The sequence below is a fragment of the Hyaena hyaena genome, unplaced genomic scaffold (assembly GCF_003009895.1).
Source record: "Hyaena hyaena isolate Hyena2069 unplaced genomic scaffold, ASM300989v1 scaffold_221, whole genome shotgun sequence".
Lineage (NCBI taxonomy): Eukaryota > Metazoa > Chordata > Mammalia > Carnivora > Hyaenidae > Hyaena > Hyaena hyaena.
Window position 1 is genome coordinate 738,427 of NW_024080853.1, and position 18,568 is coordinate 756,994.

At 39.7% G+C, this 18,568-nt stretch overlaps 1 protein-coding gene across 2 annotated transcripts in view; it reads left to right on the top strand.

The window, feature by feature from the left end:
• The first annotated feature begins 627 nt into the window (after positions 1-627).
• Positions 628-18,568, top strand: part of RPAP3 (RNA polymerase II associated protein 3) — a 37,612-nt gene continuing 19,671 nt past the window's right edge. The window contains exons 1-6 of one of the 2 annotated variants that reach the window (XM_039243134.1): positions 628-710; positions 3,249-3,407; positions 4,417-4,557; positions 5,004-5,126; positions 5,847-5,974; positions 18,021-18,142. In XM_039243134.1, coding sequence (XP_039099065.1) covers positions 3,255-3,407; positions 4,417-4,557; positions 5,004-5,126; positions 5,847-5,974; positions 18,021-18,142 — 667 coding nt within the window. In that variant the 5' untranslated portion in view covers positions 628-710; positions 3,249-3,254. Of the gene's footprint in view, positions 711-3,103; positions 3,408-4,416; positions 4,558-5,003; positions 5,127-5,846; positions 5,975-18,020; positions 18,143-18,568 lie in introns of both variants that reach the window. The other variant, XM_039243133.1, reaches the window with a different exon arrangement.

An 18,568-nucleotide genomic window follows, 5' to 3' on the forward strand; every position in this document is an offset into this window, starting at 1 on the left:
AGAGTTGTCCTGAAAATGAAAGAAAGCTCACTCATAGTGGAAGCAGAAGCAAGAAATGTTAGAGGCTTCACATTCATTCTTCTTTGTAAGCCAGGGCACTCTAAAGACAAATCTTAGTACTGACACACGACCAAGAAAGACTCAAGAGACAGACTCTGAAAAGCAGTTTACTTGCAAAGGTGAAGAGAGTCAGACCGAAGAACCGGTTTGCCAAATACAAGTACTTAAAGGAAACAAAACAAAACAACTGCATGTATGACAATTACAAGATTACAGTCTGTTCAGACAGAGAAATAGTACCTTTCTCAGATGATTATCGTACTTACATAGGTCGTGATCTCTAGACACCCGCAAGGCAGACATTCGGGATTAGATTATCTGGAGGGGAGTCCAAGGAAACATTCAAGGAGTTATTACTCTGGGAATCAGAACAAGTAAGGATGACTCTGCAGTTTTGGGTTACCTCCCGTGAAGTTTAGTTATACTGGAAGCAGGCAAGGTGTCAGATTTGGCTTCAAGGCAAGTGTCAATTCTCCTACCCTGAGAAGAAAGGCGTACCGTATCTGACTGTCCGCGCACGCTCCGCCCGGACGCCAGGGGGCGGGGCGGCGGCACGCGGGGACTTGTGGGAAAGCTCAGGAAGGCGGGGCCCGGCGTGAGTCGCTGCGGCCCTGGGATACCGGCCTTGCGGGCAGTAACGGCCTAGTGAGGTGAGTCGGCCTTGTCGTTACCTCCAGCTGCAGCAGCCGACGAGGCTTTTGGGGTCGCCTGTCACGAAGGGGGCGCGCGGCCGTGGGTCCCGGGTGAGGCGGAGGGCGTGAGGGGAGCGGAGAGGGCGCGGCGGTGTCTAAGGTAGCGGCGTCCCGGGTGAGCGTTCCGGAAGGGGTTTGCTCCGCGCGCCCGGGGCTGGACGATCTCTGCTGACCGACCCTCTACCCCAGCTGCCCGGGGTATTGGGCGGATTGGCAGTGGTAGCACCGCAGATCCACTATCTCCCGAGAGAACTGCGGTGAGGCCCGCCCCCTCTCGGCGTCGGTGTGCAGCGTTTGCCCGGATATTGAGTGTGAAAGCGATACCCCCCGCACTGGAACTTTCTGTGTGCTTGCTGGGACTCCAGCCCTGTCACAGGTTCGCTTGGGAGCATTTACCCCTGTGGGATCAGGAGAGGTGATGAATGAATGAAACGGAAAAGGGTTCTGACGCTTTGCAGCATCTCAGTGGCGTGGTGCGGCTTTATTCCTATTTTTGAGCCCCCAGCAAAGCAATGTACTAGTTTCGCCTTATTTTATTTTACTTTCTAAAAATGAGATCTACATAGGTGATCAAACATAGGCGCTGCCTGAAAAGAGTCTTAAACTTAGTTTAGGTTCTAGGGCTGGGCTACGGGTCAGAAGACCAATCTGCGTTTGCAACCGTTAGAAAACTGATTTTTCTCATCTCTTCTCTCTCTCCCATTCTGCTTCCCCACTTCTCTTAAGCTTTGAGTCCGCTCCCACCTTTTTGGGGACTTTGTCTCATCACTTATCTTTTTTCCTAGATCTTCCTTTATCTTGTTTCTCTTCGCCAGACTATATTTCTGAGCAATCTTTGATTATTAAAGACAGAATCATACTAATCCCAATATAATCTCATTTACTCAGCAGCTCATTTTATTTCCATTTTTTTCTTTAAATCTCATTAAAACTCTCAATAAGTCTTAATATGACCAAATAATAATGCACTTTCATTCCTCTTTGATGATCTTTGTGTCATTTGGCACTGCTAACCTCTCACCTTCTTGAATTGTTGAAAATTCTGTTCTGTGACTACTCTCCCAGGTTTTCCGCCCAGCTCTCTGGTTGTTGCTGCCTAGTTTTTCCTGTGTTTGTTGGCATCTCTTCCTCTGCTTCTTCCCTAAATGATAGTGTTTTCCACGTTCCAGCCCCTCCCCACCCAAACCTGTAGTTACAGTGATTAAACGTGTCCAAATCCGTGATTGTAATTTACACCTTTATGCTAGTGACACCCAAATTTGTATCACTAGCCGTGTGTAACTGCCTTTAACTACCTACTGGATATATCCTCCTGATGTTCCATAAGCACCCAGCTTAGCATATCTCAAACTGAAATATTTGTCTTTCCTCTTGTCCTCCAATCCTGAAACTTTTCCCTTTCCTTTCCTCATTTAACCAGGTTTCCAAGCCAGAAATCTAAGACATTGGTTGAGTCCTCTGCTCCCCCACTCCTTATGTGAATCAGTCATCAAGTATCTTTTATCTTCCCACTATAATACTTTTAACTTAACTTCGAGATCTCATGGCCTGGCATTTCAAGATCTGTCCCATAGCCACCTGCGCCTTCTCCTTCATCATTTCATCATTCTCTTTCTTAGTCCCTCAGTCCATCTGCCCACTCCTCCATGGTTAATCACTTGGCTGGCCTCTTTGAAGCTTGGCTAGTTAGAGCAACTCTGGGGCCTCTTTCCTGGAACCCCCCACCCTACCCACCATCTGATTTATGCCTGTCCTTTGTGGTCAGTCCCACAGCACCTGTATGTACCTCTATGTAGCACAGTTGTTCTCAACCAGGAGTTAATTATGCCTCCCAGGTGACATTTGGCAGTGTCTGGAGACACTGATGCTCACAGTCTGGAGGTGAGGGGGAATACCGCTACCTAGTTGGGAGAGGCCAGGGATGTTGCCAGCTATCTTACAACGCAGAGGACGATCTACCAGAAAGGAAAATCTGGTCCACAATATCAATAGCCCTAGGCTAAGAAACCCTGCCTACCCTAATATTTTGTTGCTCAGTACTTGATTATTTTGTTTCCTTCTCCACTAGATGCAGGACCTTGTCTTTCTTGTTTTTACAAGGCCTATCACATAGCAGAAGTTCAATAAATTTACTCCTTTGAAAGGAGTAAGTAGATAATTAGGATTAATTTGTAAGCTGGAAATGGGCAGATAGTCTGCTACCATGGGCTTTTGCTAATTTCAATGATTTCCTTATTGCCGTTCATTCACATTGCATTTCAGTGATGCCCAAACTTGTCTGTTATTCATTTGTTCATTCAGCAAACATTGATTCACCTAAAAAATAATATTCTGATATTTTCCTTCTTCAGCATCACTTTAGGCTCTCCTTTCTCCGTGTATTTTGGCCATTTATGAAGTGGTAAAAAAAATTCATTATTTTAGCTAAGCTTCAAAAAATAAACCAAATATATTTGTTTAATTCTTGTGAGAGATTGGTTGGTCAAAACTCTACAGGCCATAATGACTTCGACAAATAAAGCAATTGAATTACAACTACAAGTGAAACAAAATGCAGAAGAATTACAAGACTTTATGAGAGATTTAGAAAACTGGGAAAAGGATATTAAACAGAAGGATATGGAACTAAGAAGACAGAATGGTGTTCCTGAAGAGGTAAATTTCTTAATTAAATTCTTCTGTAGCATCCTGCAAAACTAATTTAAAGTAAAGCACAACCTTAAAAAATATATTTTTTAACATATGTTTATTCTTGAGAGAGAGAGACAGAGTGCAAGTGGGAGCGGGACAGAGAGAGAGGGAGACACAGAATCCGAAGCAGGCTCCAGGCTCTGAGCTGTCAGCACAGATCCTGCCTGGCAGAGGGCTCGAACCCACGAAGTGGAAGATAAATGACCTGAGCCAAAGTTGGACGCTTAACTGACTGAGCCACCCAGGCACCCCAAAGCACAACCTTTTAAAATGCTTTGTGAAAATACTGAATTTGAAGTGATTTGCCACCTGTCAGCATTCTGAAAAATTCTGCTTTTAAGTTTTTGTAATTATTTATATTAACTATATTAAGACAGATTAAGCCTTAGTGAATAGTTACTGAAAGGAAGACAATGTGATAATTCTTAAGGTAAATAAATAACATCATACAATATTTTGGTGTTTGTGTATATTATATAATCATATATAATTATATATTTAATGATATATTAACATACAGTATTAGCATAAACTGTAGATAGTACAGTCAAATGTTTTTCTTAAGACTGTGGATTTAAATATGGGTTACTGTCATACTAATGGGGAGGCAGTTCAGTTTGCTGTTGCAGTTCTGCTAATTCATTGTAGTGAGACTGAAGATCAGGCAGGTTTGGAAGTGCATTTAGGATTGCAGATTAAATGTATAGTGAAACTTCCTAGAGAATACTTGTGACTAAACAGTGTTCAACATTTGGGAGAGAATGAATTGAACATTCCAGCATGAATTATTAGTGAAGATAGTAAATTAATATCTTTAAGTACTTAAAAAATAAAAAGTACTTCCTACTTGAAGATATAGTTTAGTGAGAATTTTAAACATTGCTAGTTATACAAAAAAGTAATAATACAGCAGTGCTTAAACATTGTGTGTGTGTGTGTGTGTGTGTGTGTGTGTGTTTTCTCTCGTCCCTAGAATTTACCTCCTATTCGAAATGGGAATTTTAGGAAAAAGAAGAAAGGCAAACCTAAAGAGTCATCTAAAAAAACCAAAGAGGAAAACACAAAAAACAGGATAAAATCTTATGATTATGAAGCATGGGCAAAACTTGATGTGGTAAGTTAGTACTTCTTAGTATTTGTGCTTCTTAGTATTTGAATAAAATTTGAATAAAATTATCTTGGAATTAGTTAAGAGTCATGGGTTAAATGAAAAATAATGAAAGGTTTTTATGCCTGTGTTTTTGTCCTTTGGATTGTTTTATGTGAAGACCAATTTATTTATAGTGCTCTTTAATTTGCTACATTATTTTTTTCTCCTGCTGCCCTCTTTCAGTGAATAGCAGCTAAAACAGCCAGTATTCTTTTCTTTTTTTCCTATTTCTTCTTTCTTTTTTCTCTTTTTGCAAGACTAGTATGTAGAGGTCCAGTGTACTCTTCACCCAGTTTACCCTGGGTGATGACGATCCAAGTTCTATTAAGTGTACTTTTTAAAAAAAAAATGTCTTCTTTATTTTAATGGTCATGTAATTATGAGCACTGTTTTCCTGCTTATAATTTCAGGACAGTATTCTTGATGAGCTTGATAAAGAAGAGAGTACCCATGATTCTGTGTCTCAAGAATCAGAGTCAGAAGAAGATGGGATTCATGTAGATTCACAAAAGGCTCTTACTCTAAAAGAAAAGGTATTCTTTAGGTTAGCGTTAGTTTCCTTCATGTAAGCAGGATGTGCCGAAAATCACGTGGCTCCCAGTATTTCTTCAACGTAGTTTGGGGGGTGTTCAGATTTAAATTTTTATTGGCTGTACCCATATCAAGAGACAGTAGAGCTTGTCGATTAGGAGTGTCTGCTCTGAAATCAGATTACATGGGTTGAGATCCTGAGACAAGTTCTTTAAATTGCCTGTACCTCAGTTTTCTTAACTGTAAAAATAAGATTACTATTATTAGTAAATCTCAGTGGGTTGTTATGAATATTAAATGAATTATTATACGTAAAGTGCATGGACTCTACAGAGAGTCGTTTTAGAGTTTTTTATAGTAGACAAAAGTAACTTAAAATCAGTGTGACATGAGTATTAAATTCTACTCCATATCACAGGCTATCTTTTCAGATTAAACCTCATCCTGCTGCCTTATTTTGTTACATTTCTGTGGGTTATCAGTAAAAAGTATATAATGCTAGGTGTGTTACTCATTTTTCTATCAGGGCTTTTGGATTGCGCCTATCCAATGACTATATAGTGAATGTCAGCATTTGTTGAAAGACCATTTTGCTTAATTCTCTTTTCTTTACTGTTAACCTTGATTATAGAGCAAATGTGTTAGAAAGAGATGCATCATATTGAAAACAAACGGCTCTGGAATTCTGTGCCAATACGTATCTGACTCTCATGCTTTTTCAGGGCAATAAATACTTCAAACAAGGAAAATATGATGAAGCAATTGAATGCTACACCAGAGGCATGGATGCTGATCCGTATAATCCCGTGTTGCCAACAAACAGAGCATCAGCATACTTCAGGTTGAAGAAGTAAGGGATTTCCATGTGTGTGAATGTTTTATATGTAGATGGACACTGATTTTAAAAAAATCTTTCATACACCCCGGCAATAACATGATATTCAGAGGTAAAAAGGCATGTGTTATTAAGCCTTGAAAAGTCATGGAGAAACTCCAGATGCATATTTCTTTTTTCTTTAAATAGTGTTACTGACTTTTTATTCTCATAACTAAGCATAGTAAAACAAACATACAACCATTTGCTATCATTGTAATAGCAATGCTATTGCTATTGAGCAATAGAGCATTTGGCAGTATTAAGGATGTAATCTTAGAACAGTTTTTTAAATGAAATCTATTTGGACTTATAAAAATGTACTACATGGCCTGTCTTTTCCAGGTTTTCAACATAGTAGTAAAAACTTGTCCCAAATTCTGGCATTTGCTTGCAGAGCAGTATTTGGGAACCATATATCATAAAAAGATAACTGTCATCTTTCCTTGAAAATGGGGATGGGATCTTCATTTTTTTTTCTTTCCAAGTTTTTGTTGAAATTCCAGTTAACATACAGTATAATGTTAGTTTCAGGTATAGAATTTAGTGATTCTTCACTCACATACAACACCTTGTGTTCATTACAAGTACACTCCTTAATACCCATCATCTGTTTAACCCATCCCCCTTCACCTCCTCACTCCAACCCACCTCCCGTCTAGTAACCCTCAGTTTGTTCACAAAAGTTAAGAGTCTATTTCTTGCTTTGTCTCCCTTTTTTCCTCCTGGTTCATTTGATTTGTTTCCTAAATTCTGCATACAAGTGGAATTATATGATATTTGTCCTTCTCTGACTGACTTATTTCACTTAGCATAATACTCTCTAGCTCCATCTGTGTTGTTGCAAATGGCAAGATTTCATTCTTTTTGATGGCTGAGTAATATTCCATTGTGTATAGATACCATATCTTCCTTATCACTTATTAGTTGATCGACATTTGGGCTCTTTCTATGATTTGGCTATTGTCGATAAGGTTGCTGTAAGCATCAGGGTGCATGTATTTAGTATTTTTGAATACTTTGGGTAGATTCCTAGTAGTGAAATTGCTGGAATTTAGGGTAGTTATTAACTTTTTGAGGAGCCTCCATACTCTTTTCCACAGTGACTGTAGCAGTTTGTATTCCCACCAACAGTGTAAGAGGGTTCCCCTATCTCCACATCCTCACCAACATCTGTTGTTTCCTGTGTTGTTAATTGTAGCCATTCTGACAGGTGTGAAGTGATCATCTCATTCAGTTTTGATTTGTATTTCCCTGATGATGAGTGATGTTGAACATCTTTTCATGTATGTTAGCCATCTGTACGTCTTTGGGAAAATGACTACTCATGTCTTCTGCCCACTTCTTCGTTGGATTATTTTTTGTTTTGGGTGTTTAGTTTGATAAGTTCTTTATAGATCTTGGGAACTAAACCTTTATCAAATATGTCATTTACAAATATCTTCTCCCATTCTGAAGGTTGCCTTTTAGTTTTATTGTTTCCTTTGCTATGAAGAAGCTTTTTAAAAAATGTTTATTTTTTTGAGAGAGAGAGAGAGCATAAGGGGAGGAGGAGCAGAGAGAGGGAGAGAGAATCACAAGCGGTCTCTGCCCTGTGAGCATAGAGCTCACCATGGGGCTCAATCCCATGACCCCAAGGTCATGACCTGAGCCAAAATCAGTAGCTAGATGCTTAGCCAACTGAACCACCCAGGCGCCCCTAGAAGCTTTTTATCTTGATGAAGTCCCAGTAGTTAATTTTTCTTTTGCTTCTCTTGTCTCAGGAGATGTGCCTAGTAAGAAGTTTCTATTGTTGAGGTCACAGAGGTTGCAACCTGTGTTCTCCTCTAGGATTTTGGTGGTTTCCTTTCATCCATTTTGAATTTATTTATTTTTGTGTATAGTGTAAGAAAGTCGTCTAGTTTCATTCTTCTGCATGTCGCTGTCCAGTTTTCCCAACACCATTTGTTAAAGAGGCTTTTTAAAAAAATTTTTTTTTAACATTTATTTATTTTTGAGACATGGGGAGAGAGACAGCATGAGTTGGGGAGGAGCAGAGTGAGAGGGAGACACAGAGTCCGAAGCAGGCTCCAGGCTGTGAGCTGTCGGCATAGAGCCCGATGTGGAACTCGAACTCATGATCCATGAGATCATGAACTGAGGTGAAGTCAGATGCTTAACCAACTGAGCCACCCTGGCACCCCAAAGAGGCTGTCTTTTTTCTATTGGATATTCTTTCATGCTTTGTCAAAGATTAGTTGGCCACATATTTGTGGGTCTATTTCTGGGTTACCTGTGTGTGTGTTTTTGTGCCAGTACCATACTGTCTTGATGACTACAGCTTTGTAATATAACTTGAAGTCTGGAATTCTGATACTTCAGTGTTGCTTTCTTTTTCAATATTGCTTTGGCTGTTTGGGGTCTTTTCTGGTTTCATACAAATTTTAGGCTTGCTTGTTCTAGCTCTTTGAGAAATGCTGGTATATTTTGATAGAGATTGCATTAAATTTTTTTTTTTTTAATGTTCTATTTATTTCTAGGAGAGAGAGAGAGACAGCGTGAGCAGGGAAGGGTCAGAGAGAGAGGGAATCACAGACTCTGAAACAGGCTCCAGGCTCTGAGCTGGCAGTCAGCACAGAGCCTGATGCGGGGCTCGAACCCACGAACCGCGAGATCATGACCCAAGTGAAAGTTGGACGCTTAACTGACTAAGCCACCCAGGCGCCCCTGATAGAGATTGCATTAAATGCGTAGATTGCTTTGGATAGTATTGACATTTTAACAGTATTTGCTCTTCTAATCAAGAAGCATGGCATGTTTTTCCATATCTTTGTGTTGTCTTCAGTTTTTTTATCAGTATTTTTTTTAATGTTTATTTATTTTTGAGAAAGAGAGACAGTAGTGTGAGTGGGGGAGGGGCAGAGAGAGAGGGAGACACAGAATCTGAAGCAGGCTCCAGGCTCTGAGCTGTCCGCACAGAGCCTGATGCAGGGATCGAACTTGCGGACCAAGAGATCATGACCTGAGCTGAAGTTGGACATTTAACTGACTGAGCCACCCAGGTGACCCTCTTTCATCAGTGTTTTATAATTTTCAGAGTACAGATTTTTTACCTATTTGGTTAGGTTTATTCCTAGGTATCATATGATTTTTTGGTGTGTATAGAAATGCAACAGATTCATGTTGATTTTGTATCCTGTAACTTTACTGAATTTGTATATCAGTTCTAGCAATTTTTTGGTGGAATCTTCTGGGTTTTCTGGATGGAAGATCACGTTATCTACAAATAGTGAAAGTTTAACCTCTTTGCCTATTTGGATGCCTTTGATTTCTTTTTGTTGCCTGATTGTTGAGGCCAGGGCTTCCAGTGCTATGTTAAATAACAGTGGTGAGACTGGAAATCTCTGACCTGGTCCTGACTAGAGAGGAAAAGCTCTCAGTTTTTCCCCATTGAGGATGGTATTAGCTGTGTGTTTTTTGTATATGACTTTTGTGATGTAGAGGTATGTTTCGTCTGTCCTCTATAGTTTTTTGAGGATTTTTTTTTTTTTTTATCATGAATGGATGTTGTACTTTGTCAAATGCTTTTTCTGCATGTATTGAAAGGATCATATGGTTCTTCTGCTTTCTTGTATTAATGTGGTGTAGCACCTTAATTGATTTGCAACCACCCTTGCAGCCCAGGAGTAATTCCCACTTGGTCTTGGTGAGTGATTCTTTTAATGTATTGTTGGATTTGATTTGCTACAATTTTGTTGAGAAGTTTTGCATCCATGTTCATGAGGGATATTGGCGCTTAGTTCTCTTTTTTTAGATTTTTTAATTAAAAAATGTTTTTTTAACATTTATTTATTATGAGAAACAGAGAGAGACAGAGCATGAGCATGAGAGGGGCAGAGAGAGAGGGAGACACAGAATCTGAAGCAGGCTCCAGGCTCTGAGCTGTCAGCACAGAGCCTAATGCAGGGCGCAAACTCATGAGCAGTGAGATCATGACCTGAGCCGAAGTTGGATGCTCAACTGACTGGTAGCCACCCAGGTGCCCTTTAGTTCTCTTTTTTAGTGGAGTCTTTGGTTTTGGAATCGGAACTGCTGGCCTCATAAAATGAATTTAGAAGTTTTCATTCCATTTCTATTTTTTTGAAATAGTTTGAGAATAATAGGTGTAAGCTCTTTCAGTGTTTGGTAGAATTCCCCTGGGAAGTTATCTGGCCCAGAACTTTTGTTTATGAGAGATTTTTGATTACTGATTCAATTTCTTTGAATCAGTGTGTTCAAGTTTTCTATTTCTTGTTTCAGTTTTGGTAGTATATATGTTTCTGGAAATTTTTCTATTCCAGTCTTTCAATTTGTTGGCATATAATTTTTCATAGTTTTTTTCTTATAATTGTTTGCATTTCTGTGGTGTTGGTTATTTCTCCTCTCTCATTTGTGTTTTCATTTATTTTGGTTCTTTCTCTTTTCTGTTTGATACATCTGGCTAGGAGTTTTTCAATTTTGTTAATTTTTTTCCACAGAATCTGCTCCTGGTTTCATCTGTTCTGCTGGGTTTTTAGTTTCTGTATCATTTATTTCTGCTATAATCTTTATTACTTCCCTTCTTCTGCTGGCTTTGGGCTTCATTGTTCTTGTCCTTGTTCCTTTAGGTATGAGGTTGGTTGTTTGAGTTTTTTCTTGCTTCTTGAGATAGGTCTGTATTGCTGTATACTTCCCTCTTATGACTCCTTTTGCTCCGTCCTAAAGGTTTTGGACCATTGTGTTTCTATTTTCATTTGTTTCTATGTATTCTTTTATTCTCTGATTTCCTGTTTGACCCATTCATTCTTTAGTAGCGTGTTGTTTAGCTCCATGTATTTTTGGTCTTTCTAAATTTTTTCTTGTGGTTGACTTCAAGTTTCATAGCGTCATGGTCAGAGAATATGTATGGTATGATCTCTGTCTTTTTGTGCTTTTTGAGGCCTGATTTGTGACCTAGTATGGGATCTCTTCTGGAGAATGTCTCATGTGCATTTGAAAACAATGTGTATTCTGCTTTAGAATGAAATGTTCTGAATGTATTTGTTAAGTCTGTCTGGTCCAATGTGTCATTCAAAGCCATTGTCCCTTACTGGTTTTCTGCTTAGATGATCTTTCCGTTGCTGTAAGTGGGGAATTAAAGTCCCCTACTATTATTGTATTATTATCAGTGAGTTCCTTTAGGTTTGTTATTAATTGTTTTATATATCTGGTGCTCTTATATGGGGGCATGAATATTTATAATTGTTAAGATCATCTTGTTGGATAGTCCCCTTATTATGATAATGGTACCCTTCTTCCTCTCGTTACAGTCTTTGGCTTAAAATCTAGGTTGTCTGGGGGCACCTGTGTGGCTCAGTCAGTTAAATGTCCCAACTCTTGATTTTGGCTCCAGTCATGACCTCATGGTGTCTTGAGTTCTGGCTGTCTGCACGGAGCCTGCTTGGGATCCTGGGGATTCTCTTTGTCTCTGTCCCTCCCCTCCTTGGACCATGGGCGCACTCACTCTTTTAAATAAATAAGTACTTTAAAGAGTATTTTTTAAAAAAATAAATAAAATCTAGTTTGTCTGATATAAGTATTGCAATGCTGACTTTCTTTTGACTTGCATTTGGATGATAGATGGTTTTTCATCCCCTCATTTACAATCTGCAGCCATCTTTAGGTTTAAAATGAGTCTCTTATAGATAACATATAGGTGGGTCTTATTTTTTTATCCATTGTGACACAGTATGTCTTTTGATTGGAGCATTTGGTCCATTTACATTTAGAGTAATTATTTTTTTTTAAATTTTTTTAATGTTTTATTTATTTCTAGGAGAGAGAGAGAGAGAGACAGCGTGAGCAGGGGAGGGTCAGAGAGAGAGGGAGTCACAGACTGAAACAGGCTCCAGGCTCTGAGCTGGCAGCCAGCCCAGAGTCCGACGCGGGGCTCGAACCCACGAACCGTGAGATCATGACCTAAGCGAAAGTCGGACGCTTAACCGACTAAGCCACCCAGGCGCCCCGAGTAATTATTTTTTTTAAACAGACTCTTTTTTTTTTTTTTAAATGTTTTTATTTTATTTTGAGAGATGGAGACAGAGAGCAAGCGGGGGAGGGGCAGAGAAAGAGGGAGACACAGAATCTGAAACAGGCTCCAGGCTCTGAGCTAGCTATCAGCACAGAGCCTGATGCGGGGCTCGAACCCATGGACTGTGAGATCATGACCTGAGCCGAAGTCGGACGCTCAACCAACTGAGCCACCCAGGCGCCCCCAGAGTAATACTTGATAGATATGAATTTAATGTTATTTTATTACTTGTTGTTTCTGGAGATTTTCTCTGTCTTTTTTTAGTCTTTGTTGCATTCGGTCTTTCCTTCCCGCTCAGAGAGTCCCCTGGAATATTTCTTGCAGGGGGCTGGTTTAGTGGTCATGAACCCTTTAGTTTTTGTTTGTCTGGGAAATTCTTTTTCTCTCCTATTCTGAATGACAGCCTTGCTGGGTAGAATATTCCTGGCTACATATATCTCCCATTTATCATGTTGAATATATCATGCCACTCACTTCTGGCTTCCAAGAGTTTGTGGAGAGATGCAGCTTAGCCTTATGGGTCTTCCCTTGTAAGTTGGGGACTTCTTTTGTTGCTTTTAGGATTTTTTTCCTTATCACAGTATTTTGCAAGTGTAATTACATATGTCTGGTATTGGCCTGCTTCTGTTGATTTTGATTGGAGTTCTCTGTTCCTCCTGGATTTGGATGTTTATTTCCTTTCCCAGATTAGGGAAGTTTTCAAGTATTATTTCCTCAAATAAACCTTCTGCTCCTCTTTCTGTCTTTCTTCTGGGACTTCTGTGATACAAATATTATTATATTTGATGGAATCACTGAGTTCCCTTATGCATATTCTTGTGATCCATAATTCCTCTCTTTTGTTCAGCTTAATTATTTTCCATTATTCTATCTTCTGTAGCACTTATTTGAACCTCTGCTTCTGTTGTTGTGGTCATTACATCCAGTCTGTTTCAAATCTCAAGTTATTGCATCTTTCGTTTCTGACTGATTTTTTTTTTAATCTCTTTTATCTCTGTGGTAAGACTCTCCCTGATGTCTTTCATGTTTTCTCAAGCCCACCAAATATCCTTAGGAATGTTGCTTTAAATTCTTCATCAGGCATATTACTTCTGCTTTTTTCCATTAGATCTCTGTTCATGATCTTTTCTTGTTATTTCTTTTGGGACGAATTCCTCCATGTTGACATTTTGTCTGAGTCTCTGTTGTCTTCTCTGTGTTAGAAAAGCTTCTTATGTTTCCTGCTCCTGAGAGTAATGGCTTTATGAGGAAGAGGTCATATAAGTGTCTATGGTCTGGAGCTTCAGGGAGTTTCTCTGGTATATGCTGCGTGTACTCTGCTGCTGTATTTTGGCTGCTTTGTCCCTCAGGTCAGTCATCTGCAGAGGCTCTCCATGCCTGTGGTGGGCAGTGTTTGGATTAACCAAAGTATGGAGAGTTTTAACAAGGTGTGCTCTGGTCTGCTTGTTAAATGAGACCTGATTCTACTTCCACTAGAACTGAAGCTGTGCGGAACTCTGTGGCCGGTACATGTGATGCATACAGAAGTTTCTGCTGGCCTTCTGAGGAAGGGGCCCACTGTGCTGCTGCTTAGGCACTCTTGCCTGAGAAAAGCAGTACCACTGCAGCGCAGTTGGGTGGGACTTGGTGTGAGCAGGTAGGGCAGCCAGTGTTGGTGCTTGTGTTGTTTACTGAAGTTGGTTTATGCTGGGTGGTGGGGGAGGGAACTGGTGTCGCCCAGCTCCTTTGTCCTCGGAGAGGGGTCTCTGTGCAATCAGGGAAGTATTCCAGAAGAGCAAATAATTTTCCCTTGTGCATCCCAGGCAGTTTTCAGATTGCTGGTTTCCTGCTGTTTCCATTTGCCTGCCTAGAACACTGCAGTGCACTTTGGGCTCTATTGTAGCCAAGCCTGCTAAACTTCATTTAGCCATTCTTTTAGGGCATGTCTGTTGGCTACAAATTCTCTTAGTTTTCTTTCATTTGAGAATTTCATGACCTCCCTTTCATTCAGATGACATTTTTGAATGTGCTTCTAGTAGATTTTAGCTGGAAATAGGATTTGGGGTTGACAGTTCTTGTCTTTTAGCACTTGAAAAATATTGTGTCATTTCTTCTGGCTTCCTTTGTTTCTGATAACTGTCATTCAAATCATTTCTACCACCTTATTCCCCCGAAAGTAAAATATATGTCTTGGAGCTTTACACATTTTTTTCTTTGTCTTTAGTTTTTAGAGGCTTGACTATATGTGTTTGTGTGAATTTCTTTCTTTGTATGAGTTCATCTTGTTTGGGGTTTGCTCTGCTTGTTTTATTTTATTATTTATTATTTTATTTAGGGTGTTTTATTTAGTTTTGTTTTTTGCCAAATTCAAGTGAGTTACAGCTACTATGAATACTTTTCAACCACACCCTCTTTTTCTCTACTCTTGGGATTTGAATGACATGAATATTAGCTCCTTTGTTATAGTTCCATAGGCCTTTGAGGCTCTGTTGTTATGTTTTACAACTTGTTTTCTCTCTGTTGCTTCGGTTGGGAAGTTTCTCTTCCATCTTCAGGCTCACTGGTTTATTTCTCTGCCTTCTGCTGTTGACCCTATCCATTGACAGTTTTACTTCAGTTATTGTGTTTTTCAGTTCTAAAAATTTCACTTTATTCTTCTCGCGTCTTTTGTTTCTTTGCTGAGACTTTGTCTTTTTTCATTTGTTTCAAGCAGGTTCATAATTATTTGAGGCTTTTTTTTTTTATGGTGGCTGCTTTAAAATCCTCTTAGAGGATTCTAAATTTTTGCCACTTCAGTGTCTTTTCTCAGTTGAGGTTTCCTGATTCTTGGTATGATGAGTGATTTTAGGTTGAAATCTGGACATCTGAGTGTTAGGTGATGAGACTCTGGATTTTATTTACTTCTTCTGTGTTAGCAGGTCTCCTGTGACCTTATTCCAGTGGGGAAGGGGGAGTGCCGTCTCATTTCTACCAAGGGCAAGTGGAAGTCCAGGCCTCCCACTTGGCTTCTGTTGACATCCGAGTGGGAAGGGCTCTTCATTACTCTACCAACACCAGCTTGGTTGGAAGGGGTGAGGTGCCTCCTTACTGTTCCCCTTGTGGTCTCCACTTAACCCAGAGGAGCATGGGGATTGGCAGGGGTTGGGGGAGACGTTGTTACTGCTCAGCATCAGTGCAAGTCCCAGTTTCTCACCTGGTGTTGTCTGACATCACTCCAGTTGTACTTCATTTTAGCCCGATGTACCTAGAAGTTTAAGCTTCCTACCGGGTATTTCTAGCAGGGGTGAGAACTTTTTTTTTTTTTTTTTGGTAGTGTTAACTGGAATTGAGTGGTTATTGTTTAAAATTTTTCTGTATGCCTAGGCTGCCCCTGTCCTAGCTCTTTGACTAGTCGTGATGGGTCCTAGCGGTGACCCCCCCCCACCCAAAAGAAAGTACGTTCATGTCCTAATTCCCAGAACCTGTGAGCATTACCTTATATGGCAAAATATGTGATTAAGGATTTTGAGAAGAGGAGCTTTCCCAAAGTCTCCAGACTTTAGGGACCTGGTATGGTGGGGACCATCGCTGGTCTTGGGGAGAGTCTCACCGCACTGGGATGGATGCAGGTTTGACCAAGAAGGGCAGTCGCTGGAACTCAGGGCCATGGGATTTGAAGCAAAGCAAGGTAAACAGCCAGTGTCTGGGTTAGCTGCCCTCAGCCGGTGTCTCTGTCATTACGCTGAGGGGTGTGGGGGATGGAAAATGTTCTTTTGTCCCCAGAGAGGCCCCTTTTTGAAAGCCGCCTCTCAGATGTGCTCCATGAAGAGAGGACAATTTTAGGGATCCTCAGATCACTGCACTGCCTGCCCCAGGGATTGTTTGCCTGCCTGCTCTCCAGGAGTAGGGCAGTGCCCTCAGGGCTCTATCCCAGCCCAGCCCCATGACCTCTAAAACTTCTGTCTTTGAGCCCTGCTGGTTGCCAAAAAGAGAAAATCAGCCCCTTGTTATCCAAGCCAGTGGCTTTGGGGAAGCATTTTCCTTGTGCTTATCCCTGTGCTCTCTCCTCTCGCCTTTGTTCACCACCAGGGCTTCTTCCCTGTATCCATTTTCCTGGTGCTGGATTGTTGGTTGCCTCCTTTCTTTCACTCCTTCCTTTACTTCTCCCTCTCCTCCTCTCTCTCCCTACATACTACCCTTTTCCTGCTTCCTTAAAGCAGTGATAACGTAGACATTTTTGTAGGTTTCTCGGGGCTGGGTCACAGGATGTATATATGTTCTGTTTACATGGTGATGACCAGTTGTACAGGTAGTCCCAATGTGGTTGTGTAATCTTACGTTCTCATGAGGAGTGTGTGTGTAAGGACGCTTGCTCCGTGTCTTTACCAACACTGGTAGAATCAGGCTTCCTAATTGTTTTCAGTCTAGTGGGTGCAAAATGGTACTTCACTGTGGTCTTGATTTGCATTTCCTCAACTGCTAATGAGATTGAACATCTTATATATTTATTCACCACTTGTATTCCTTTTTTTTCCTGTGAAATGCCTGTTCTGTCTTATGGGCATTTTTCTGTTAGTCTGTTTTTCTATTGATTTTTAAGAATTCTGTGTTTATAATAATTATTTTCTCCCAGTTTGCAGGTTTGCTTTTTTTCTATTTCCATGAAGTCTCAATGAGCAGAAATTCTTAATTTTAATTTATTTCAATTTACTGATTTTTTTTTTAGAGGTCAGCACTTTTAAAAATACAATTTGTTACAACAGTAGTTTCCCATCCCGAGCTCATAATAGTCTTCTGTATTTTCTTCTAAGACTTTTTATGTTTTAATTTTCATGTTTAAGTCTTTGTGTATGCTGAAGGTAGAATTCCAATTTCATATATTTTCATATGACTGTTTCAGTCATGTCAGTCTTATTTATTGAACATCCATGCTTTTCCATGGATCTGCAATGCCGCCATTGTTGTCTGCTCAGTTTGCATGGATTGCTTTTTCTTTTTCTTTTTTCTTTTTTTTTTTTTTTTTTATGTTTATTTTGAGGGAGAGCGAGAGAGAGCAGGGAAGGGAGAGAGAGAATTCCAAGCAGGTTTGTCACTGTCATCACAGAGCCTGACATGGGGTTTGGTCTCATAAACCGTGAGACCCTGACCTGAGCCGAAAACAAGAGTCAGATGCTCAGCCCACTGAGCCACCTAGGTGTCCCACATGGATCTCTTTCTCATCCTTCTGTTCTCCAGTTGATCTGTTGCCTATCCCTGTAACCCATTCGATACTGTCTTTAATTGCTATAGCATTATAAGAAGTCTCGATATTTGGCAGAGGACAGATATTCTTACCTTATTATTTTTTAGGAATGTCTTGGGTATTCTTGGACTTTGCTTATCAATGTATTTACTGGAATCGTCTTGTTAAACTCCTTGAAAAATTATGTAGAGATTTTGATTATAATTGCTGTGGATTTATAGATCAGTTTGGAGAGAATTCTATTGCTATGGTTTTGTGACTTTTTATAAATCATGAATATATCTCCAGTTAAGTCTTTAATGTTTTTGAAAACAGTCTTCAAATTTTCTGCATAGGGGTCTTACATATCTTTTGTTAGATTTATTTCTGGTGTTTTTTTGTTGCTTATCTCTAGTAAAGCAGTCACCTTGCAAACTTTCATTATTACTAACAGTGTCTCTAGATTGTTTTGCATTATTTAGGTAGACCATCAAATTGTCTGAGTTTTGTTCCTCTCCAGTCTTTTAGAAATAACTCTGTATATTTCTTTTTTGTGAAAGTGCATTAGCCAGGACCTCTAATACAATACTGACAGAAAGCAGTGGCAGTGGGCATTCTTGTTCCTTTAAAGGGAATGTTGCTTAACATCTTACCATCATGAATTAATGCTTTTCAGTAGCCTTAAGTAAATAAAAGAAGGTGGGATTTCAGAAACAAATTTTGAAGTTTTGGTTTAACACATGAATATTGTTAACTTCAACTTTTTAAAATTGCAGATTTGCTGTTGCTGAGTCTGATTGTAATTTAGCAATTGCCTTGAATAGAAGTTATACCAAGGCTTACGCAAGACGAGGTGCTGCTCGATTTGCTTTGCAAAAATTAGAGGATGCCAAAAAAGGTATTAACATTTTCAGGTTATTATTATCTAAAAAATTCTTTAATAGTTTAATTTAACAGATGACTATACAAAGAATACTAGACAATCACAGTTACTACCCTCAGAGAGCTTTCTGTATGTGAGTAAATCTCATTTTTGCTACTTTGGGAAGGAATGCGTTATTTGCCACCAATCAGACTTTGGTTAAAATTCTTATTCCACTGTGTATTAGCTGTGTGACCAAGGAGAAGGTTATGGATCCCCTGTGATTTTTAGTTCTTTAGCTGTAATATAAAGATTAAATTATCTTGTTGGATATTGTGGGGCTGAGGCACTGCAGATAGAGTCCTTGACGTGTTTTTCTTCATTTGTAAATTCTAAGTCTTTTGTTTTTCCATAAAATAAGTCTGAGTACTATAAATCATAAAATCTGAATAAAGTTCATAA